Genomic DNA, 27156 nt, shown 5'->3' with positions numbered 1-27156 from the left:
TTCGAACCCATGCTACTGTGATATCGTGACACCAAATCGCCTGCACTGCAGCCGTCCCGCTAGACCACACGACCACCTGGGCTCTCATAAAAGAGCTTTCTCTGGTCGTGTGTTACCTTTCCTCGTCAGTTTTAATCTAGCGGCGTACTACAGTACATGATATATAAGGCATGAAGATGTTATTGTTACAGATCAGCTAAATTATCTATAGTAAAGGATCCTACAAATTAATGTAATATACAGTCACAGAAAATAATTATATTTATAAGTATGTCTGAGTCAGTGACAACTATATATATATATACAAGACACAAAATATGACTTTTTTTAGCTACCCTTTTCCTCAAAGCTTTGCAAAATTATTTAATGTTGTTATTACATTTCATTGTTCTACAAAATTCTGAATTAGCTTCAGATTTCTTGTATTCTGCAACCTACATAAATGTAGAGACATCCCAACATATTCTTGATATTTCAGCAGGTCACATGATACAACATGCAAAATAATATGATCTATGGATAATTCTTTATATTCTGTTTGCAGTCACACTGACATTATCTTACTATCAATTCATTTTTATTCGTTGGATACCAATTTTTGTGAATTATGTGAGTTTAGAGAAACAAAGAATTGAATTATTCAACAAATTAGAAATTAGCTTTGTGAATATATGCAGACTTTTAGAAGACAAGGAAATCATATATCAACGAAAGTGCAAGGTTTTCTCAATCCAGGAATATTGGTACCCACAAAAATAAATGAATCCACAGTAATATATAGATATAAGAAGATGTGGTATGAGTGCCAATGAGACAAATCTCCATCCAAGTCACAATTTATAAAAGTAAACCATTATAGGTCAAGGTATGGTCTTCAACACATAGCCTAGGCTCACATCGAATGTTTATTCTTACCTAGTTTAATGTCAGGAAGGAACTTTGTGGTAAACTCATCTTCTGATGCGAGAAAGTTATACAATAACTGACTTCCCTTTAGGTAAGGTTTTGTTAATAGTTTCTGTAAAAAAAGTTCAATGAACAATACTATCAATAATTGAACACATTTTAGATTTTCATTCTTTTCTTTTACCATTATTTTGACAACAAGAATGTGTCCACAGTACACGGATGCCCCACTCGCATAATAATTTTTTATGTTCAATGGACCTTGAAATTGGGTAAAAATTCTTATTTGGCTGTAAAATTAGAAAGATCATATCATAAGGAACATATATACTAAGTTTCAAGTGGATTGGACTTCAGCTTCATCAAAAACTACCTTCACCAAAAACTTTAACCTGAAACTGGCACTTTCATTTTCTTTGTTCAGTGGACCATGAAATTGGGGTCAAAAGTCTAATTTGGCTTTAAAATTAGAAAGATTATATCATAAGGAACATGTGTACTAAGTTTCAAGTGGATTGGACTTCAGCTTCATCAAAAACTACCTTCACCAATAACTTTAACCTGAAGTGGGACGACCGGACAGAAGAACAAACAGACAGACGGAAGCACAGACCAGAAAACATAATGCCCCTCTACTACCTTAGGTGGGGCATAATAAAAAGTGTGTTGAATGTCTGAATTCAATCTTTTATTGTTTAAAAACTTTGTCTTACAAATTATCAAGAAGTGATGAGACTTTGCTATTGTACCAATCAAAAAAGTCATATAAAAGCTTTGACTTTGAGTTGCTGAAAATAACTGTATGCACTATCTATACATAGGATTTTCTGTGTTTGTTTGGATGGTACAATAGCAAAGTAAATTTAAACATTTCTTGTTTTTGAACTATTCCTACATGTGAATTATATTCTTACTTGTAAATATTGTTCAAACTGGTCCCTTTTTCCATCTATAAACTCATGTTTACTGGTACCAAAAGATTTTTTAGCTGGTAACTGACAGTCCTGCATCAATTCACCTGTTAATCATAATACACATGTAAACAGTATATTAATAACAATGGTAGAGAGAATGGGGTGGCACATAAATCTGTAAACTGTATAGTTTAATCAATTTGTCTCTATCTTGACTTGCTCACAAGCATTCAGTTTACTTCGTTTGTGACAAAATTTCAATAACCTTGAAATCAGTTTAAAGTCTAAAGGTAACCAGTATCAAGTTTACAGGCCTTCTGTTGTGAGTGTTTTATAATGTTTACACGCTTAAGATACTTAAATTTTAGATTTTCAACATCTGATGAGTCAAGCAGATTTCCATTGATATCTATAGTGGGTCTCATTGGGGTCATGACGCAGGATTACCGATTTGTTGTATTAAAGCATTATTGTGTCGTGAAAACAGGAAATGAGGTCTAGCGGGACCTGGGAAATGACCAAAAAATGAGAATTGATTACCTCTATAGTGTAAGCGGGATACAGGAATCTGACAAAACAGTAAGTGGGATCTGGGATCAGAACCTCCCAATGAGAGCCCCCCTGTAGCTAGTTTGTTCAAATGTTGTGCTGTTTCACCCCTGTCCAAGATTAAAGGAGTGTTGAACAATGTCAAACATGCTACCTCTGTCATATTATAGGTATGTACCTGTCCTAAGTCATGATTCAGTGGTTGTTGTTTGTTACTGTCATACAAGTCAGAAGTTTAGCGCTATAAAACCAGGTTCAATCGACCATTTTCTACATTTGAAAATGCCTGTACCAAGTCAGGAACATGACAGTTCTTGTCCATTCATTTTTTATGTGTTTTATCATTTGATTTTACCATGTGATTATGGACTTTCCGCTTGCATTTTGCCATGTGATTATGGACTTTCCACTTGGATTTTCCTCTGGGTTCAGTATTTTTGTGATTTTACTTTGTATTGTTTTTTTGTCAGTTGTTTGGTACATAAATCAGATCTTTGGTTTTCTCATTTGCATTTATACATTTTGTCATGTCAATTAAAAATTTAATCTTGGCGGCCTCACAATTTTTTTTAAAATATGATAGTTGGCACATCATTGTCATCAATTCTATTTGATCATTTCAGTTCACTATCTACGTATAAATATTATATATTACCATGGAATTCTAAAAGTTTACTCTCCAAAGCATAAAATTCATTGTATCGTCTGAAAAATAAACAAAACAAATAAAAATGTATGCAAATGATTTTTTTTTTTTATAGTTTTTGTGATATCTTTGAATCATAAAAAGTGAGTAAATAATTTGTTTCAATTAATTTTTCCATCATCCCACAATGGAACAGATTTTGAAAAATAAACATTGATTTTAATTTCAATAGCATAATTAACTAAAAGCTAAATTTCTCATAATTGTAATACTTTATTACACATTTGTATGCTTTGGTCAATAATCTCATATTTCTAAATTATAGTTCTTGTTATATCATACTTAAATTACATAAAATAATCTGCCAAACCAGGTGCTCCGCAGGGCGCAGCTTTATACGACCGCAGAGGTCGAACCCTGAACAGTTGGGGCAAGTATGGACAAAACATTCAAGCGTGATACAGCTCTGAATTTGGATTGTGATCAAATTTTTGACATTACATGGTTTTTTTTTACACGAAACAAATGTCAAGATTTAACAAATCAATTAAAAATTTCTTCTTCAAACTTTTTAAATCTAAAATTAAATAGTTGACACAGCATAGGTTTCTGACACAGAATGAATGTGGTCTAATGAACTTAAAAGGTTTTTTTTGCCTTTGAGCAATTCACTATGCTGTTGAATATTAATCCTCTCAAAAAATGTTTGAAGAAATTTTCTTTTTATTTATGAAATCTGAAATGAGGAAAATTTAAACCCCCCCTTTTTTTTCACATCCTCGTTTCCCTTTTTCCAAAACTGATATCAATTCAAATTTCTAATGGAGTTTGCAACAATAACTACTCTTTTAAATACATCATAAAATATTAAAATGTAAAATAAAGTGCTTGTTATCACTGAATGGTAAAGATTGGTTGGTAGTAAAAGTGAATATACATTGTTTATTGTATAAAACAATAAAAAAAACTTCATCAGCAACATTTAATATTGGCAAATTTCCAATGAAGTAATTTACATAAAGTTATTGGCAAATAAAAATAGAAAATGACATCATAGTCATGTCTGGCAAATGTCCAACATACATTATCTAAAAACATTTTAGATAAGATAACGAAAAAAAGCTTCATCAGCAACATTTTATATTGGCAAATTTCCAATGAAGTTATTTACATAAAGTTATTGGCAAATAAAAATAGAAAATGACATCATAGTCATGTCTGGCAAATTTCCAACATATATTATCAACTACTATTCTATACAAAGAAAGATAACTCCAATTGAAAATTAATTGCTATTGCACAATATTGTGCAATTAGATATTTCTTGCTATTGTGCAATACTGTGCAATTGAAAATTTCTTGCTATTGCACAATACTTGATATGGAATCCTGATTTGGACCAACTTGAAAACTGGGCCCATAATCAAAAATGAAAGTACATATTTAGATAAAGCATATCAAATAAGCCCAAGAATTTAATTTTTGTTAAAATCAAACTTAGTTTAATTTTGGACCCTTTGGACCTTAATGTAGACCAATTTGAAAACTAGACCAAAAATTAAGAATCTACATACACAGTTAGATTTGGCATATCAAAGAACCCATTTATTCAATTTTTGATGAAATCAAACAAAGTTTAATTTTGGACCCCCCATTTGGACCAACTTGAAAACTAGGCCAATAATTAAAAATCTAAGTACATTTTTAAATTCAGCATATCAAAGAACCCCAAGGATTCAATTTTTGTTAAAATCAAACTAAGTTTAATTTTGGACCCTTTGGACCTTAATGTAGACCAATTTGAAAACGGGACCAAAAATTAAGAATCTACATACATAGTTAGATTCGGCATATCAAAGAACCCCAATTATTCAATTTTTGATGAAATCACACAAAGTTCAATTTTGGACCCTTTGGGCCCCTTATTCCTAAACTGTTAGGACAAAAACTCCCAAAATCAAACCCAACCTTCCTTTTATGGTCATAAACCTTGTGTTTAAATTTCATAGATTTCTATTTACTTATACTAAAGTTATGGTGCAAAAACCAAAAATAATGCTTATTTGGGCCCCTTTTTGGCCCCTAATTCATAAACTGTTGTGACCTCAACTCCAAAAATCAATCCCAACCTTCCTTTTGTGGTCATAAACCTTGTGTTAAAATTTCATTGATTTCTATTTACTTATACTAAAGTTATTGTGCGAAAACCAAAAATAATGCTTATTTGGGCCCTTGTTTGGCCCTTAATTCCTAAACTGTTGGAACCAAAACTCCCAAAATCAATCTTAACCTTCCTTTTGTGGTCATAAACCTTGTGTCAAAATTTCATAGATTTCTATTCACTTAAACTAAAGTTATAGTGCGAAAACCAAGTAAATGCTTATTTGGGCCCTTTTTGGCCCCTAATTCCTAAAATGTTGGGACCAAAACTCCTAAAATCAATCCAAACCTTCCTTTTGTGGTCATAAACCTTGTGTTAAAATTTCATAGATTTCTATTCACTTAAACTAAAGTTATAGTGCGAAAACCAAGTAAATGCTTATTTGGGCCCTTTTTGGCCCCTAATTCCTAAAATGTTGGGACCAAAACTCCTAAAATCAATCCCAACCTTCCTTTTGTGGTCATAAACCTTGTGTTAAAATTTCATAGATTTCTATTCACTTAAACTAAAGTTATAGTGCGAAAACCAAGTAAATGCTTATTTGGGCCCTTTTTGGCCCCTAATTCCTAAAATGTTGGGACCAAAACTCCTAAAATCAATCCCAACCTTCCTTTAGTGGTCATAAACCTTGTGTTAAAATTTCATTGATTTCTATTCACTTTTACTAAAGTTAGAGTGCGAAAACTAAAAGTATTCGGACGACGACGCAGACGACGACGCTAACGTGATAGCAATATACGACCAAAAAATTAAAAAATTTTGCGGTCGTATAAAAAGGGTATACATTAAAAATGTTATAATAGGGGAGATAACTCACATTTTACTAAATAAGACATTTGTTATTTAAATATTAACTGTTACCTTGCTACAACCCAGCTAGCTCTTCCTGATTTATCTGGAAATAAAATAACAGATTTTTACTCAACCTTATACATACAAAACAATTTAGAATGAGACAACAGTTTTACATGTGTCATTTGTATCTGACCTCTATTGATTTTGTAAAACTGATTGAAACCTGCTAGCAAATATGTGACTGTACAAAATCTTATAAGTCATTGCCAATATTTCTTCATGCTTTTATTTGTTTATTGATGAGGATGGCAGTTTATATTGTTTAACTGCCGTAGGAACTCGCTTATAAGTCGGAAGTTTGGGAGTAAAATTCAGAATCCAGAGAGGGTTACCGACTTATAGGCGAGATCCGGAGACCAGAGAAAAAAATGGTTAAGGTGCTCAATATTTATCAATTTCTAAAACTGTTTAATTTCAATCCCAATTTGTTAAGATTTCAGGTATTTTGATAAAACTTAAGGCTGAAACAATCATGGTCTTAACAGGAGATTTCTATCTACCTTTAGATACATCATCCACTCGTCTGATATCAATGATAAAGACAAAGTATTGTTTTCTAGGATTGTCAGGGTCTGGTCTGGCCCCTATCCTGGGAATGGATACCCTCCATGTACTGAGATCTGGGGGGTGGAATTCCTGGAATGTCCCATCTACGGCCATACACTCGGGAATCTCATCGTCTAACGAACTACAAGACTGAAAATATAAAATGGGGACTGAAGAGTTTGAGACTTATATCTTTAAAACGTATAGACTGAGTGAATTTCAAATTCTGCTACAGCTCCTGATAAAATAATGTAAAGTCAAAGAAAAGAATAAAATAGTTCCTTTTTTGCAAATGAATCTAGACAATCAAAATCATTTATTTTTTTATCAAATAACATCCTTCAGCCAGTCAAGGTTGTTAAAAACTTTTATAGCCACATCCTTCAGATATTCAACAGATAATTTTTGAATAAATAACTTGTATGACAGTCACGTAAAATTCTAATATCATAAACAGATCTAACTTACAGCAATAGTGATTGTATCAGCTTCATCAAAGTTGTCTGTTTCAGGTAAAGGTCTCATGTCACCTAAAAAAAAGTGTGAACTAAGTATATATTTGTTTAGGGGCCAGTTGAAGGACGCCTCCGGGTGCGGGAATTTCTCGCTACATTGAAGACCTGTTGGTGACCTTCTGCTGTTGTGTTTTTTTCTATGGTGGGGTTGTTGTCTCTTTGGCACATTCCCCATTTCCATTCTCAATTTTATTTGTAAATTTAGAAATTATTGTGAGGCCAAATAAAAAAGTATGTGTGGTTCCAGTTACATCTGAAAAAAAGTTAGGGTAGGTAGGTAGGGATTTTTTTTTATTTTATGTTTTTTTTTACATTGAGTCTATGGGAGCAACATTCTGACTTTAACAGTGCTTAATGAAAAATGACAATAAAATCTTTAGGGTAGGCTATTTTTAAGCCGAAAAAGTAGGGACGGTAGGATTACTGGAACCACACATATATTTTAATTTGGTCTGAGGTTATTTTTATGTGAATAAAGGGACTTAGTGAATATCTACTACTAGGGATTCCTTATTATTTGTTGGATACAGATTTTCATGGGTTGCATGGGTACAGGTAAACCACAAATTTAAATGTTCAACTTCAATGTTATTACAAAGGAGTAGGTTCAGTAAGACCCCTTTTTGGCCCCAAAATATAGCAGTTTTAGAAAATTGTGAAAATGTAATCTTTAAGCTATTTTTTGGAAAGTAAAATGCTTCTGCTACATAAATATGAGCTGTTTTTGACAATAAAATACACAAATATCGCGTTCTAGCATCATTAAGTCATGCTAAATTACTGAAATCTTCAAAATTTTAGCATTTTGGCTAATTTTTAGACGGTTTCTGTCTAAAATGAAAGTGGCCACATTCGTGTTCATTAATAATATTGAAATGTAAGTTGCATTTGATGATAATACAAAACATATATAAAGGTTGAGGATGAACACGGATGCGGCCACTTTCATTTTTAACAAAAACCATCTGAAAAGAGACGTTTTTTGGCATGTTTGATAGATTTTTCATATTTAAGCTTGAATCAGGGCGTTTTTAATGACTAAATCAGTTAAAATCTTTCACATAAACTGATCGAATCAATTGAAATAGACACTTAAGTGTTTAAAAAATGTCCAAAAACTTTCGTTAGATGAACCTGAAATTTGAGGCCAAAATCGGCCCTTACCCTTTTCTATAAGCTTTGTATGCAGAGATTGGCAAAACCATGAAATTAAATTTCCACGAAAATTGAAACCCAAGACAATAAATGTATCCACAGAAGCATTTGGATATTTCAAAACATTTAAATATATAGTCTTATAATTTAATTTTGGATGTCACGCTTCTTCTGATTGGCTGACGTTATTTTGTTATGAGCCCATAGACATAATTTAGTCATGTGACTGTGACGTCATCAACGATTTTTCATGGTTTTCTACGGTTTAAATTTGAATTTAGAATTAAACTAGATATCATTGAGATGGGAGCCATCTCTGTGGGCCCCGCTGTCAATAACGTGGGGTAAATAAGTTGTATGGATAATCTGATATGAAGCATTATTTGAAGTTATTACATAGTCTCATGTGTGATTTTGATCTAAGATTTTAAGTTAAAACTGATAAATATTCTCATCTTACTTTCATAGTATAATAGTGATATGACTGCATGATGTGAACTCATTGATTACTACTCTAAGGTGACTTCTGGATATATGGATTGATGTTTGAACAATATGTTTAAAGGTGCTGCCCAATTGATATTTGTCACATATTTTTAGAATTATGCCTTCAATATATTATGACCCACCAAGTATAAAGTATGAAATATTAATGGTTCTCGAGAGGTAGAGCGGACACAATTTGTTAAGAACAACGAACAGATGGACAGACCGACAGACTGATCTTAGACCTAGGATGCATACATTATGACACATTCTCTTGTGTTGGTTAATATATATGTTAAGTTGAAAATGTTTGTCAGGTATAAAGTATGAAATAATAACAGCTGTCCTCTCAAAATATAATGTGGATCAAATTTGTTAGCGATGGACAGACCAACAGACAGACAGACCTTTGACCTAGGAAGTGGTACATATATCATGACACACCCTCTGGTGTAGGTTAAAATAGATGTCAAGTATAATATTTGAAATCATAACGGTTTTCAAGATATAGAGCGGACACAATCTTCACCACAGGACACAGGGTTGTCAACTGAAACCAAAGTTTTTTTGACGTTGACCTTTGACCTAGGAAGTTGTACATACATCATGACACGCCCTCTGGTGGTGGTTAAAATGTATGACAAGTATATACTTTGAAATCATAACGATTATCTAGATATGGAGCGGACACGATCTTCACCACAGGACACAGGATTGTCAACTCGAAACCAAAGTTTTTGACCTTGACCTTTGACCTAGGAAGTTGTACATACATCATGACACACCCTCTGGTGGTTGTTAAAATGGATGTCAAGTATAAACTTTGAAATCATAATGGTTATCTAGATATGGAGCGGACACGATCTTCACCACAGGACACGGGGTTGTCAACTGAAACCAAAGTTTTTGACCTTGACCTTTGACCTAGGAAGTTGTACATACAACATGACACACCCTCTGGTGTTGGTTAATAATCATGTTAAGTATTAAGTATGAAATCATAATGGTTCTCTAGATATGGAGCGGACACGAAAGTGTTACGGACGGACGGACGGACGGACGGACGGACAGACGGACGGATGGACAGACGGACGGACGGACGGACAGACTGATCACTATAGGGCGACCCGCCGTCGGCGGGGCCCTAATTATAAGAAATGACTGTAATATTTTTTCTGTCTATTTGAAATAACATAAACAATGTGGTGCACACTGTTAAATAACCCACTACGCGCATTGTTCAGTGTGCACCACATTTTTTATGTTATTTCTTCAAAGACAGAAAAAATATTACAGTCATTCCTTAAATATAGTCTTATATGAATCTAATTGTGTTTAAATTTAGATATTATATGTTTGTAATGATTGTCATGTTTGTCTTGGTAACAATCCAATATTTGGATTTTACACCAATAAAATGATTTGATTTGATTTGATTTGATATGCAGTTTTTCAAGAAATCACAATGATTATTATTGAATTTTGGTTGGTCAAGACAAAATTGCAATAATAAATGCTTGCAATAATTCAAATATATATGTTATTCTGGTATGGTTTGCATAACTAGGAATCTTTTTTTGTTTTTAATCTGTTAATCTAACTGCTATTTTACCCCAGCATATTCAAACAAGAAACATATAATAAGGATTAGCCACATATTTTCTGGAGTTCAGATGCGTTAACAAGTTAGGCAAAAAAGAGTGAAGCACTGTTCCATACTGAAAATGTGTTGTAAAAGAACCATTTATTATGACAGCTAAAACACATAATAGGTTTTAATAGAAGTAATTTCAAGCATAATACAAACCAGTTTTGTTAAACACTCCTTTTATCTTGGTCCCAATGTTTGCTAGTCCAGATTCTTTCTTTTTTGGTCTAAAAAAGATAATAATTAAATATGACCAATTTGAAAGAAAACACAGGGTCTAATAACACATTATCCTAAAACTAGTGATTTAAAAAGATTTATTTAAAGATCCCTGTGTATGAGCCATACAAAGAGCTTAGCAAGTTTAACATGGGATAAAAAATATTTACGATACATAGAAAATATATTGCTAAGAAAATGTTGGCCTCTCCCAAAATCATTTCGATAGTTCTATAAAAATAATTCAATGATCAAAACAGTTATCTAGTAGAAATGAACTCTAATTTCAAAAAGGAAACAAAAGTAATTTTTACCTACGACATGAATAAGGATGTTGAACTTACATAGAAATCTTTTATAACAAATGTTTTTTTTACTCTCAAATATAGATTGCCTCTTCAGAACTAATTAAATACTTAATCAAATATATTAATTATATAAACAAAATTCTTTGTATGTTGTTTATGTGGTCCTCGGTTACATAAATTCATTCTCAACTTACAAATAAATTTCAAAACTGAGCGAATTCTTTATCAATTTAACAGAAAAATCAAATTAATTTCATCTCTAATCTCTTAAATCTCTGGGAATATTCATTATATTTGAACCAAAATTATGCTTAAGGCAAAGCATATACATATGTATATATGTATAAATTATTTAGATGAATATATATGATTTTACATTCTTCTTTCTTCAAGACAAAAGTTGCTTAAAACACACATCTACCTTATAGGTTGCACTTCTGTAAAAGCAGACAATGCAATTTCCCAAAGAAAAAACTATTATGGCTAAAATAACCATTTTTACATGAAGTTTCATGACAAATTATATCCAAGAATGGAAAGTTTTATGCACTTCTATCTTTTACAAACTTCAAAATATAGGGCTGTATATTTCAACATTTATATGCCTCGAAACCTCTAAGATTTTAAACTTATACTAAAATTCTGTACTAAATTCTCTACCTTTACTTTGTGCCTACTTCAGATTAAATTTTCACCTAGTAGAAGACATGTATGTGCACTACTATTTTTTTCAAAGTTCAGAAAATAGGGATGTGAGGCATAATTTCAACATTTATATGCCTCAAATTTCTAAAAGTTTTAACTTCTACTAAAAGTCAGTTAAACTCTTCTCTTCAATTTGGGTCTTCCTCAAAATTCAATTTAGCCACTATTCAAGTGTATTTATACTGGTAACATTCCCAAGTTATGTCTCTACCAGATGAAACAGAGATCATATCTGGGAACCAGTAGGTAAATAAACAAAATATCTATGAATATAATATATTTCCCCCACAGAGGCATGGTTTGAGAAACAGCTAGCTGTAATTACAAAGTGCAACCTATATAAGGAAAACCTGTGGATTCCTTAAAACAATTACTGTGGATTCATTATTTTTCGTTGAATACCAATTTTCGTGGATTCCATTGGTACCTGTGGATTCCATTGGTACTGGTGGATTCCAGTGGTACTGGTGAACTACGAAATAAATGTTCAACGAAAGACAAATTTTCTTCAGGCTTGTATGCAGACTTCAGCAAAATTACGAAAGTAAAAATCCACTAATATGCAAGATTTCTTTAATCCACAAATATGCAAGATTTCCTTAATCCACTAAGATTGGTATCCACTTAAATAAATGAATCACAGTATAATAACATGCTGTTAGATTATAACAAACAAAAAAAAACAAAAAATAAACAAGCAATATATTGTTTACAACATTGAAAATGATACTCAAAGTTTGTCAACAAAACCATGCTTAATAACACAGAATTAAATCATCTTGTTAACTTAACAATACCTATCTTTTTCATTGTTACCAGAAGTGAGAGCTGTATTAACAATGTCAAGATTTACTCTGTATCAAGATAAACAAATATATAATATGAGTCTTAAATCAGGAAACAGACTGAATTTTGAGTGTCATGTTCTGTCATGTAGTGAAAAATATTTTTTTCCTCAACTATGTACATTTTACTACTGTAGCTAGTAAAATACCAAAAGTTAAACTCCCAGGAAAATTCAAAACAGAAAGTCCTTTATAAAATGGCAAAATCAAAAGCTGAAACACATAAAACTAAAACAAATGCGTAACAACTGTATTCCTGACTTGGTACAGGCATTTCCTTATGTACAAGACTATGAGTCCCATCAACTACAAACTCATTTCCCATTAGATTTCTATACTATTGATTATAAAAATTACTTTCAATTAGTTGATTGCTCATTTTTCTCTTCTTTGATCATCTGGAAACTATTTTGTGATAAATGGATAGGTTTTGCTCATTGTTGAAGGCTGTACAGTGACCTATAGTTGTTAACATCTATGTCATTTGGTCTCTGGTGGAGTGTTGTTGTCTCGATAGAAATCATACCATATCTTCTTATTTCTAGACTAAGCAGTAAACATATTTCTTCTAAAAAAAAATGTTTTGGGAGCTGCAAATTGTTGTCAGGTTTATATTCATGTTGTCTACTGTAGGTGGACCTTTTGTTGGTCAGTAAGAAGTGACTCCTAATTAATTTCACTTGACATAATATATTCATGCTAGCTATATATAGGTTAAATCAATATTAGTCTTTTGGAAAGTTAACTGACAAGCAGACAATGAATTTTAATTACTCTAATGTCTTGTGCATCCTTTAAAACATACTAATAAAGTTTCCAATATTAAGAATACATAATTATAAAATATGTTAACTACAGTACACTTTAACTATTACATATAACACTATAGTTAATATATAATTACAACAACATACACAACGTCATGCATTGTTACCTATTATTGTTTATAGATCTAGGCTGTAACTGTAAACTGAAATAAACCAGGACATTGTTTATAGATCTAGGTTGTAAATATAAGCTCAAATAAACCAGGACATTGTTTATAGATCTAGGTTGTAAATATAAGCTCAAATAAACCAGGACATTGTTTATAGATCTAGGTTGTAAATAAAAACTGAAATAAACCAGGACATTGTTTATAGATCTAGGTTGTAAATAAAAACTCAAATAAACCAAGACATTGTTTATAGATCTTGGTTATAAATATAAACTCAAATAAACCAGGACATTATTTATAGATCTAGGTTGTAAATATAAGCTCAAATAAACCAGGACATTGTTTATAGATCTAGGTTGTAAATATAAGCTCAAATAAACCAGGACATTGTTTATAAATCTATGTTGTAAATAAAAACTGAAATAAACCAGGACATTGTTTATAGATCTAGGTTGTAAATAAAAACTCAAATAAACCAAGAATTGTTTATAGATCTTGGTTATAAATATAAACTCAAATAAACCAGGACACTGTTTATAGATCTAGGTTGTAAATATAAACTCAAATTAAGCAGGACATTGTTACCTATTATTGTTTATAGTTCTAGGCTGTAACTGTAAACTGAAATAAATCAGGACAGACATCTCTTATACAACTTCAATGATTTATCAGATTTGATTTCATATTGGTGTCTGGGATAATGATGGGGCTACTGACTAGTGATAAACAGAAACATAAGACCTGACTGTGAGAGGGCTTTATAACCAGTCAAGGTTGTTAAAATCCCAATCATCATCATAAGAGTCAATATCAGACAGTATGATCCCAAAAGTAGCCCGTACTGTGGTACCTACATAAAATAATAAATTTTTAATTTTAGTTCATTTTAGGATATTATGAACTTGCATTATAACTTAAGCTCCCCCTCATATGAAAGTATGGGATTAAAGGGAAATATTGACCTTAATTAATTTTGACTGCTGTCAAAGCCACATTGGTTTTGATGCTCACATAATCATGTACTGTAAATTAAAAAAAATATTGCAAGGTTTTTCCTATTGCTAATGAGAATAGGTGAGGATCACCATTATAAAAACTCACATTCTGAAATCATATACATATATTTTTAAATTCACAATAAAAATCTCCAAATTTAGTCCAATTTCCAAACACACAATAATAAAAGCATGAAAATTGCACAATTTGCAATATTTTGAATCCAAATCTTTACATCACATTCGTGCCTTGGAAAATGTACTATGAATGTTTACCTATTATGGTTTTATAGAAAATTCCTAAAAGGAACAAAGAGTTAAAACTCACATGATTTGTGGATTTGACCAATAATCCTTACACAAACAGACTAGATAATCAAAATATTGAAACCCTGAATTACTCAGAATTATAGTATAACTAATCGCCGTATTTGAATATCAAAAAATAAGACAACGCGTGACCGAACGACGCATGGATTAAACGAGTGCACAGCAGGAGTTTAATCCATAGCGGCGCTCGGTCACAAGTTGTCTTATTTTTTATATTCAAATACGGTGATTAGTTATACTTTTTATTACATTGTCAAATGGATTTTTTTATGAAATTAATGTAGAAAATGTAAGGGACTATATGTTTTTCCTACGCATTTACAATTTGTTTTGATCCGACGTTATCGACGTCTTGACAACGCCTATTGTTGTATGACGTCAGAGAGTGAAATAACCACATTTATTTCACATGTGAAATTATCGGTTTTTATTTACTGGGAAATCAATGTAATTTATTGCAACCAATGTAATAATTAGAATTATTATTTTACTGAAGGTATTATATAAATACTAACTTTGTAGTAGATCTACTTGTTTGTGATGGTACTACTGTTCCACAGATCATCTTATAGTACTGAAATAAAACAATACATATAAAATCTTTATTGTTTAAATGAGTCGAAATAACAGATCATGAAGACAAGATTTCTATTCATATGTTGATTACTATCATATATATGCTAGGTATTTATAGTGTGTCTTTTTATGTTGTGATCTTACACTACTGTCTCAGGTTAGGGTGAAGGTTGGCACCTGTTTAAATTTTTTAACCCACTGCATTTGTATGCACCTCTCCTAAGTCAAACCCAGTTGTTCAATTGTTGTTGTTTGTCCATGTGGTTTCATAATTATTTCTCGTTTTTTCTGTTTTTATATAAATTGGACCATTGACTCTCCTGTTTGAATTGTTTGACACTGGTTTTAGGGCCCTTTATAGCTTGCTGTTCAGTGTGAGCCAAGGATCCAAGTTGAAAGCTGTACCTTGACCTATAATTGTCAACTCTTTTATTTTAGTATTGTTTCGTAGTTGTGTTATTGTATCATTGACATCTTTATTCATACTCACATCATCACTTTGGTGGTACAGAGGAAGGAATGTGTTCTCTAATAAATCATAGGTATGTTCATAGGCCCTGAAATAAAAATATTACAAATCAGTCTAGGGTCTACACAGAGGAAGGAGTGTGTTCTCTAATAAATCATAGATATGTTCATAGGCCCTGAAATAAAAATAAAACACATCAGTATAGGGTCTACACAGAGGAAGAAATATGTTCTCTAATAAATCATAGGTATGTTCAAAGGCCCTGAAATAAAAATAAAACACATCAGTCTAGGGTCTACACAGAGGTAGAAATGTGTTCTCTAATAAATCATAGGTATGTTCATAGGCCCTGAAATAAAAATATTTAATTTAAAATCATGTGTATTTATAAACTGTGAAAATTGTTTATAAGTCTATAAGAAATAAGTGATTTGCTAAGCATTTTAAGGAGTAGAGCCAGGAAACCCAACAAACAGCCATGTAAAGGCTTTTTTTTTCTCTCACTTCATTTATAAAAGTAAATCTAATTAATATGTATTTCTAAATGTATGACATTCAAAAGTATAAAGTAAACAGTATATCTGCTCCATTTATAAATGTTTTAGCCTGAAATAGGAATAGAGTTAATTTTTCGCCAATTTTTCTAGAAATTTGTCAATTTTCACTCTACATATGTACATGGATGCCCCACTCACACTATCATTTCTATGTTCAGTGGACCATGAAATATGGGGTCAAAACTCGTATTTGGCATTAAAATTAGAAAGATTATATGATAGGGAACATGTGTAATAATTTCTAGTCTATTTGAAATCAAAAACTACTTTTCCAAAAAAATTAACCTGAAAAGGGAGAGATGGACAAATGAACGAACAAACAGACGCACAGACCGAAAAAAAAAATGATCCCAAGTCGAACAAAAAAATATCTATATATTTCTTACTTGAAGAGAGGTGTTGATGTTCTAAGTCTAATCACCTGGTCTGATGGTCCTTCTACAACTACAAAACAAACAATAGTTAATAATAATCCAAAATTAATCAAATTTATATTGGTTAAAAAAAATATATGACATACATTTCAGAGCCCATGACACATTACTTAAATGACTTTCCTCAGGTATACAACTTCTCTCATGATCAAAATATTAAATGTTTATAGCAATCTAATTGTAATGGTTATACATGTATATTGTTGAAAATATAGGTTCATACATTGATACCAAAAAAGATAGTCAAATTATCAGTTTTAAAGACTGAGCCTTGGCGAGGACTCTAAAATTTATAATTTAACTATCAAGATAGGATAAATCTGATAATCTACATGTAACTATAAAATAATCTGTTTCTTTAATGATTAAAAAATTAATTTTCATTTTATGTTAAACAAAAATCTCCTTCGAGTGCATTCCACATTCCACAAAGTTGTCAATTTCAATAAGACCTGTCAGTATATATTTTGACTTATCCAGTGAGCTGATTAAGGTTGTGACCTCTAAAATCATCCAATCATCTTCTGAGATCACCAGCAAACACATGTTGATTAAATTTGTTTATACAATGGGTTCGTCAAAGGTTAGACCAAAGAATTAGAGAAAAGATATTCAACAATTTTTTAGTTTTATTTCAATAAGCACAAGAAGTCAATGCTTTAAGTGAGTCTATATGTTTAAATTTCCATTCATGCATTTTATTTATTTTATCTACATTCAGTGGTAAAGTTTCTCGATGCGACACACCCAAAAACTAAATGGAGTATTTAAAATTGTATCCTTGACTTATTCTATTAAAAGACATCTGGTCTGAAAAATAGTTCTTTATAAAGAATCTAACCCAGTACTGTACCAACAAAATGTCTTACCGTCTCTGAGTTCATTCACAATATCTTCATCAAATTTGATTCTGTCGAGAGCTGACGGGGAACAATAGCTCCTATATAACTCTTTAGCCATGTTGTGTAGCTCTACAAGGTCACCTTGGGAAAGATCAGGATTCAAAATCTTCTTGTTAAAGTCATCTAAAAAAAGTTTACTTTGTAAATACTTGTTTATATAAATGTACTGAACATTTGATTAAAATGTATTGTTCTAGCATAAAGCTTTAAAGAAAATTCAAATAAGAGGAAGTCCAAATGCATGTGATACCATATTACATCATTTCCATCAGGATTTAGCGAAACTCTAAGTAGACTTCATTCTTTTAATTGAAACACAATTAAATAAGTTGAATTATTTCCCATTTTAAATAATATAACTATCTCTAATAATATGTTTAATGCATGAAGACATATGTCTCACTTCAAACATCGTCTAAATGAACATGAACCTACCACATTGTAAACAAAACTGTAACACATTAATGGCTGCCTCTGACTTAAGAAACTGCATGAAGGAATATAAATGTTCTGGTTTCATCACTTCACTCAATTCCAATCTTAAACACTGGAAATTACAAAAATAAATGAATTAATTCTGTCTACTAAAGTTAGTTATTGCTTTTGATGTGGAAACCTTATTTTTTCAGATACCTTTTCATTGTGTTTTGCTCTTTCTATCCTTCTTTGTCTAGATTAAAGTTTTACTATTATGCCATTTTCTTGTTTGAATTAGGAAAGATCCATGTTTTTCGATAGTTTCAACAATTTATAATCATGTTATTTTCTTCTTGCGAAAAACACGAAAATACAATGATTGTGTAAATAAGTTGGTTTACAGTAATAGGAGATATAATACAAGCTACAAATGTCTTGTCAGTGGTTGTCTATTGTCTTATCCTATATTCTTTGTCATTTTGTGTTGATATATTATCCATGTCAAAATATAGTCACATTGATTAAATAAAGTCAAAATAGCGCTTGAAATATTGTATAAACATCTATCAAGGAGGTGGTCCTCAACTAGCCCCTAAATAAAATTGTTTATTAGTTCAGTGAAAATGGACGTCACACTAAACTTCAAAACATATGATGAACTAAAATTAAAAAACATACAAGACAATAACAATCAAAACCAAAGAGTAAACAAAGACTCTAAAAATCAAAGGAAATTTACATCAACAGTTATAAATAATAAATAAGAAACAACGCGAACTCCACTAAAAACCGGAAGTGAAATCAGGTGCTCCGAAGGGTAAGCATTTCCTGCACCGTATACGGCACCCGTCGTTTTATTTCTTATTTCTTGTTCAGCTCGGTAATGGTGGAAGGTTATTATGACTGAGGGAGAATATCAGATATGATTTCTGACACACTTTTAACGGCACAAGACTAGCAAAGGCCAGATGCTCGTGATTTGGGACAGGCACAAAAATACGGAAGGGATTAAAGATGTTTTGTGATATTTCATAAATAAATATTCCTAAAGCAATTAACATAAAGATGTAGTCGCTCTGACACACACACTCCATTAACTAGTACATTTAAATTATCAATAATCTGATATTGAACTTCATTTCAAATTTTGTTAGAAGATGGTTGACTACCCTTTTAACCCAGCTAACAATTTTGATCTATAACAATTTTTTTTAATGAAAAGCATATTTTCTATATTTTAATTCAAATACTGCAAAACAAGTTGACTTACAGAATTATTTTTGGCCAGTGGCTGTGCAAATGTTCCAAGAAAAGGTACCATAGGAGCTGGTGGCTCTGTAGCTTCAGGTGGCTAAAAATAAAAACAAAACAATAATTTAAAAAGATTTAAAACTTATAAGTAAGAGTAATTTTAAAAGTTGCTGGCATTCACGGTATCAGAAAATAATTAGCAGGAGTAAAAATAAGCCTTATTCTCTGAAAAAAATAAAATCTGCAAGGGAAGAATATCTTGCAATCCCAGGCATAGATTACCTTAGCCGTATTTGGCACAACTTTTTGGAATTTTGGATTCTCAATGCTCTTCACCTTTGTACATGTTTGACTTTATAAATATTTTGATATGAGCGTCACTGATGAGTCTTATGTAGACGAAACTCACGTCTGGCGTACTAAATTATAATCCTGGTACCTTTGATAACTAATTGCAATGTCACCATATCTTCTGCTCCAGACAGACAAATAAAAACAATAACAATGTTTCTCCAGAATTTTCAAATAACAACCTGGAAATTAACATAGCATATAAGTTTTCAAAAGAAAACTGGCACCATGACCCCATACTTTCTTTAATAAAATCATCCCTCGGGAACACTGAATAATAAGTCATGATTTTTTCCATGGGACACATATTATACTGGCTCTAACATTCAGTGAACTGTGAAATCTGGGTCAAAATATATTTCATGAAGTTCACACTATAATGAATATGTGTATCAAGTTTTAACTTTGTGTGCTAACAACTTCATGGTGAACTTCCTTACCTAAGCATCACTGATGAGTTTTATGTACACAAAATGCATGTCTGTTGTATCAAATTATAAGCCTGGTACCTTTGATAACTATTTTAACTAAAACTATACATAAAAATTTAGAGATTCCTTTGTATAAACACTACATCTGATAGCTTAAGACACAATTGTTTTGGAACACATTTTGGAATTCATTTTCCTCAGTTGAGTTTAAGTTTATGAACAACAAAACAATTTCCGCTAAGGTATAAAACTGAAAAAAATTAAGTTATCTTTATTCAAACGAAGTAAAGAAATCTTCATGACTAATGACTTACCGGAGTATTATCAAGAAATATCAACAGTAAATTATTAACCATGTCCTGAAAATAAAAAAGAAATTAAAATAATTGGTTGTATTTAATGGTTAATTTTACACAATGCTCTGCCAGGTGGTTTAAAATTATTCAAATTGGATATGCATTAAATTGTACAGTGCAACAAAACAGGTAATTGCACTGCTTACTCTTCCACTTTTTGGTGTGATTGATTGATTGATTGATTGTTGGTGTTTTAATGCCACTTTTAAGCTCCACTTTGGGCTATTTCCTAGCGGTCAGTTTTATATCCATTGTAGTTGTCCATTCATTTTATGTGTTATATCTTTTGATTTTGCCATTTGATTAGGGACTTCCCATTTTAAATTTTCCTCTGAGTTCAGTATTTTTGTGATTTTACTTTTTATTGGTAGAGGAAGCCAGAGTGCCCTGAGAAAATCCTCGTCCTTGGATAGGATAACTGACAATCCTAGTCAATAGAGCTTTGAGTTTTGGTGTGGTTCATACTGCTTAATCAATAGTTTTTATATGTAACATAAAGTTTTGTTATTGTTTTATATATATGTAGGACTCTAAAGTGCGATGGTACTCTAAAGTACGATGGTCACACTAAAGTGTCGTGGTCACACTAAAGTGCGATGGTCTACGCTTAAGTACAATGGTGCCTCAGGCTAAAGTGTGATGGTTGTGTGTTTCGCTAAAGTATGATGGCATACCCCGCAAAAGTGCGATGGACCAATAGGGTAAGGTTCAAGGGCTTTATAAAAAACGTTAAAGAACACTTAATGTAAAAATAGTCCTTTTGTATAATCTAGTATTATAAGGTATACCATATGTGAAAGGCATTATAATATAACCGTAGTCTTAAGTGAATGATTCTAAAAGACCGATCACGTAATAATTGCTAAAAATTAATTTGGGTGTCACAGAATACTATATTTCTTGTAAATGAATTTTTGACAATTCGGGCATATTAAATATTGTGATAGTTGGTGTAGCTTATTTAAAAATAACGTTCACACGCTGTAGTCTATCACTAATGGGAACACGTCCCTTTTTACATTACAGATATCATACAAAATTTGATTATTGTCGGAATATGTAACATTTATTTGTTTAATTTTAATGAGAGAGAAAGGTGATGTTTACCGAGCTTAATTTTCGCCTTTTTTTGTAGCGTCTACACATGCATGTTATATTTTCCTGCAATGTACTACAAACTAACGTTTCAGCCGACAATTAATAATTTACGCAATTAAGGTGTACCTTTATTTTTCCGACGTTACTTTTTAATGAAAGTGATAACATTTTAACGGGGACCACACAATAAACTGCAACACAAATAATGATTCAAATGCATCCGCTCCCTTCCAATAAAAGCAAGATACAGGATATCTATGCGATCGGAATACTACTTGTATCAATAGGGCCTTTAGTAAAACGGTCAACAGCAGGATACAAGTTCTTCTTCCAGCACCCGACACAAATACACATTTGCTTCAGTCGACAAAGCACGGTTAGGTGTTTTAAAATAAACTAAGTGATTGACATTTGGATGAAAAGTCTTATTAATCAAATATTTGTTATTTGTCTTCCATCATATTCATTTTTAGTTTGTATAAACGACTGTTAACGTCATAATCCATCTACATTTCTTAAGTCTATACTTTCGCATACCATCAGACTTTAGCGTATGGAGGAATCGAACATTAGCGTAGACCATCGCACTATCGTGACCATCGTATTTTAGTGTCCCCATCGCACTTTAGAGTCCTACATATACACAAGAAAAAAGGGGAAAATTCACAGTACTAGTCTCAGGAATAATTAGCATTTAAATTAAATAAATGAAAGACTCACCGGATTGGCCACTGCATCCAGAGCAGGAAGTAAAATACTATTGGTCAACAACTCTCTGACCAATGAACATGTACATCTGTAAAACATAGATAGATAGATTTTTTTTTATCAAATATTAACGTTAAACAATATAAAGTAGTATAAAAAGATAGCAGACAAGTAAACATACTAAAATCATAAATTTTAAAACAATTGTTGATATTTAATCTGGATTGCAAATGAAAGCCTTATGCCTTCCTTCAAATGTTCACAGAGCAGAGTTAATAAAACTATTTTTTCTGCTTTGAAATTATTTAAATGCAAATTGACTGTTTCTGTCCAGTTCTAGAGAGGCTAAAACAGAGGGAAAAGAGATAGTATAGAATACATATTCAATAGTGTTATGATAAGTAGTCATATGACTTGTATAGACTTTATAGCTTGCTGTTCTGTGTTAAGGATATATGGAAATAATGATTGAATCATCTGTCTGAGATATTCTAACTTACTTGGAATGTAGACCTTGTGGTTTAAGGATATATGGAAATAATGATTGAATCATCCGTCTGAGATATTCCAACTCTGCCTTTCTACTGAGCATAGCACAGTGTAGATTTGATCCTAACATCTTTAAACTCTCTAGTTGTAGATCAGAACCCGAAGGTGCTGTCAAATACAAAATGTAAAATTTATCAGCTAAGGTGTGGTGAAATAGTATATAAAAATATTTATTGGTACAGAACTAGTTTGAAGACATATTATTTTGGTATTTAAGTCATATAAAGTCCATAATCCATTATATGTAATTCTTCTAAAATTTGAACAAATAATAAATAAAATTGACTTAATTGAGAATGGAAATAGGGAATATGTCAAAGAGACAACAACCCGATCAAAGAGTAGATAACAGCCAAAGGCCACTAAGAAAAAAAAATTCAGCATCCCGAGTTGGGCCTCAGCTGGCTCACTAATAAAAAATAAGTCTACATCTTTGAATGAGACCAATAGATGTACAGTTTCACAGTTATTACATAACATTCATTAATACTTAACTGAAAAAAACTTTGCAAAAAATCTGTATGACTGAAATAATCTTATTATGTTTGACAGTTGTGTTTTTCCAAAAAATATGAAAGTTCTACAAGTTAGTATAATTTCACACTAACCTTACAGCACTTAACTATCAAGTCAACTTATATTCATATTGGTCAATATGACAGTAGTGTAAATAGCTGTCAGCTAGCTATAAAATCAGGTTTTACCTATTACAAGTTAGGAATATGACATGTGTTTCCATTCAATTCATTCTATTGGTTGATAAAGTGGTTAAACATGTGATACACATTTAATAGTTACCTGTTCTTTTAGCCTTTAAATACACATGTAAATGTAAGAGTCCAGCTCTTATTAGTTTTTCACTAACCATCTTTGCAATATCAACCTAAAAAATAAATACAATACAACACATCACATCACATTATATCTGTAGTAACTATTAGTGGTTTGTTGACTGATAGCTGTTATTGTGTTTTTCAAAGATATTTTGACTTATTCACATTTTTCATAGATTTTAGTCTGCAACAGATTAACTTATTAATAAAAAAACAAGAATGTGTCCACAGTACACGGATGCCCCACTCGCACTATCATTTTCTATGTTTAGTGGACCGTGAAATTGGAATAAATTCTCTAATTTGGCATTAAAATTAGAATGATCTTATCAAAGGGAACATGTATATTAAGTTTCAAGTTGATTGGACTTCTACTTTATCAAAAACTACCTTGACCAAAAACTTTAACCTGAAATTTGCACTATCATTTTCTATCATGTCTATGTTCAGTGAACCGTAAAATTGGGGTCAAAACTATAATTTGGCATTTAAATTAGAAAGATCATATCATAGGGCACATGTATACTAAGTTTCAAGTTGATTGGACTTCAACTTCATCAACAAGAGTGCACACACTGAAATGTCTCGCCTTCTTTACTAATTATTGATATTATGTTGATAGTCCTAAGTATAAAACTTTATTAAAAACTGTCACATAAACTTAGCATTAACCAAGATAACTAAACAAAGACCAATGAACCATGAAAATGAGGTCAAGGTCAGATGAACCATGCCAGGCAGACATGTACAGCTAACAATGCTTCCATACAACAAATATAGTTGACCTATTACTTATAGTTTAAGAAAAATAGACCAAAACACAAAAACTTAACACTGAGCAATGAACCGTGAAAATGAGGTCGAGGTCAAATAAAACCTGCGGGACTGACATATAGATCATAAAATATTTCCATACACCAAATATAGTTGACCTATGGCATATAGTATTAGATAAAAAGACCAAAACTCAAAAACTTAACTTTGACCACTCAACCATGAAAATGAGCTCAAGGTCAGATGACATCTGCCCGCTAGACATGTACATCTTACAATCATTCCATACAACAAATATAGTAGATCTATTGCATAAAGTATGAGAAAAACAGACCAAAACACAAAAACTTAACTATAACCACTGAACCATGAAAATGAGGTCAAGGTCAGATGACACCTGCCAGTTGGACATGTACACCTTACAGTCCTTCCATACACCGAATATACTAGACCTATTGCTTATAGTATCTGAGATATGGACTTGACCACCAAAACTTAACCTTGTTCACTGATCCATGAAATGAGGTCGAGGTCAAGTGAAAACTGTCTGACGGGCATGAGGACCTTGCAAGGTACGCATATACCAAATATAATTATCCTATTACTTATGATAAGAGAGAATTCAACATTACAAAAAATCTGAACTTTTTTTTCAAGTGGTCACTGAACCATGAAAATGAGGTCAAGGACATTTGACATGTGACTGACGGAAACTTCGTAACATGAGGCATCTATATACAAAGTATGAAGCATCCAGGTCTTCCACCCTCTAAAATATAAAGCTTGTAAAAAGTTAGCTAACGCCGCCGCCGTAGCCGCCGCCGGATCACTATCCCTATGTGGAGCTTTCTGCAACAAAAGTTGCAGGCTCGACAAAAACTACCTTGACCAAAAACTTTAACCTGAAATTTGCACTATCATTTTCTATGTTCAGTGAACCGTAAAATTGGGGTCAAAACTATAATTTGGCATTTAAATTAGAAAGATCATATCATAGGGCACATGTATACTAAGTTTCAAGTTGATTGGACTTCAACTTCATCAAAAACTACCTTGACCAAAAACTTTAACCTGAAGCGGGACAGACGGACGAACGAACGGACGAACGAACAGACAGACAGACGGACGAACGGACGCACAGACCAGAAAACATAATGCACTCTACTATCGTAGGTGGGGCATAAAAATGTATGTGTCTCAACTAAGTAGTGACTTGTTCTGGTGGTCTTTTAAATCTTTAAATTCCAGAATAGTCATCATAAGTATAATTTTGCTGGTTCATGATCCAAAGAAATATATTGGTTATTTCATTGTTAATACACCAAAATGCAAAAAATGTCAAATCATTTGTAGGCTTTCTATAGTTGAAAACATTATTAACCAATCACAACAGTTTGATGTACATTTTTAAAATCATTACCCACAATGCATTACCTTCTGCAAGAAGGAAATGAAGCATTCTACAACACTGACCTTTTTAGCTCTCCTGAGTACAACAGATGCAAGAAATCTGAGACTTGACTTCAAATCATCTACAAATTCTTCATCTTTGCTTAAATCTCTGAGAAAAATATCATCTAAATAAGTATCAAATATACAGGCCATATTGTTATGAGCAAATTACATGAATTACAATATTACTATCAAATCAAATTGACCTGTGGTCAGTACTATAAACATGTATATATTTTTATCCTAGGATTAATTTTTCAAATAAAAAAAAAATGAGCCTGGGATAAATTTGTAAGCAAGGTCAAAATCCCTAAGTACAATCACTGACAAATTATTAGACACATGACTTCTCACTTCTCTAATGACTATTGGATTCCTCTTTTTTTTTCGCAGGTACCAATTTGTGGTTTGTGGAAACTATGCATTTTCTTGAATATGTGATTTTATGGTTCCATCAACTTTATAGAAATTTGTATTTGTTGAACATTAGTGGTTCCCCTGTACCCACAAAAATTGGTATCCAAACTTTAAGAATAATAATGAATCTACAGTATAGACTTACTTGTACCATGTGTATAGATGCTCCTTTAATACAATGTTTAGAAACTGAAAAACAAACAACAAATAATGAAAATACATGGATATTATGTTCTAACTTATTACAATACTTAACATATAAATTAGGTTTTTGTAATTAAGAAGATTTATTCAAGTTTCATTTCTTGCATAAAATGTAGGTCAAAACTCAAAATGACCTTATTTTGAAGTGGACCTTCATTAACATATTTGTAGAGGGTCCAGAATATTAATTCAGTAAAGTTTGAAATTTTCTAAACAAAGTCTTGATGTTCCAGATGAAAAGAGTTTATTTTTTTAAGAAATGAATGCTTCTTTTTGTAAATTTATTAAGGTGTAAAAGCGTTGACCATAGTACATTTTATGCATTGCTTCAGCGTTTCATACTAAAAATGTTAGCACAGTCAACACTTTTACAACCATATAAAATTACTGAAAGAAGCATTCAATACTTATAATTATATTTTATTGCTAGGATCATGAAAATATGTTTTCTATCAACTTTTTATTTTATTTACCTGTGCACTTTATTGTGGAAGTTTGTGTCATCATGAATATTACATTTCATTTTGAAACAAGAGGCTGTCACAACGACAGCAAACCAGATTTATTAACATTTATTTGTGTCCTGCCAATATCACAAGAACCATAACTGATGAACGGTGAAAGTAAAAATCGTCAATATCAAATTTGACATCCATT

General features: G+C 31.8%; 1 protein-coding gene across 3 annotated transcripts in view; it reads right to left on the bottom strand.

The window, feature by feature from the left end:
- Positions 1-27156, bottom strand: part of LOC143076480 (sorting nexin-14-like) — a 54752-nt gene that overhangs the window by 14742 nt on the left and 12854 nt on the right. For 2 of the 3 annotated variants that reach the window (XM_076252273.1, XM_076252271.1), the window contains exons 6-25: positions 26441-26484; positions 25900-25987; positions 23618-23702; positions 22771-22927; positions 22283-22358; positions 20423-20467; positions 19346-19426; positions 18094-18205; positions 17626-17781; positions 16709-16766; positions 15787-15853; positions 15236-15294; positions 13393-13428; positions 10541-10608; positions 7046-7107; positions 6532-6727; positions 6038-6071; positions 3025-3074; positions 1821-1924; positions 916-1018 (exon numbers count right to left, since the gene is read on the bottom strand). In XM_076252273.1, the coding sequence (XP_076108388.1) occupies positions 916-1018; positions 1821-1924; positions 3025-3074; positions 6038-6071; positions 6532-6727; positions 7046-7107; positions 10541-10608; positions 13393-13428; positions 15236-15294; positions 15787-15853; positions 16709-16766; positions 17626-17781; positions 18094-18205; positions 19346-19426; positions 20423-20467; positions 22283-22358; positions 22771-22927; positions 23618-23702; positions 25900-25987; positions 26441-26484 (1681 nt within the window). The remainder of the gene's footprint in view (positions 1-915; positions 1019-1820; positions 1925-3024; positions 3075-6037; positions 6072-6531; positions 6728-7045; positions 7108-10540; positions 10609-13392; positions 13429-15235; positions 15295-15786; positions 15854-16708; positions 16767-17625; positions 17782-18093; positions 18206-19345; positions 19427-20422; positions 20468-22282; positions 22359-22770; positions 22928-23617; positions 23703-25899; positions 25988-26440; positions 26485-27156) is intronic. The other variant, XM_076252272.1, reaches the window with a different exon arrangement.

This window comes from Mytilus galloprovincialis, chromosome 5, assembly GCF_965363235.1.
Source record: "Mytilus galloprovincialis chromosome 5, xbMytGall1.hap1.1, whole genome shotgun sequence".
Taxonomy (NCBI): Eukaryota; Metazoa; Mollusca; class Bivalvia; order Mytilida; family Mytilidae; genus Mytilus; species Mytilus galloprovincialis.
This window is presented reverse-complemented; position numbering and strand designations above follow the sequence as displayed.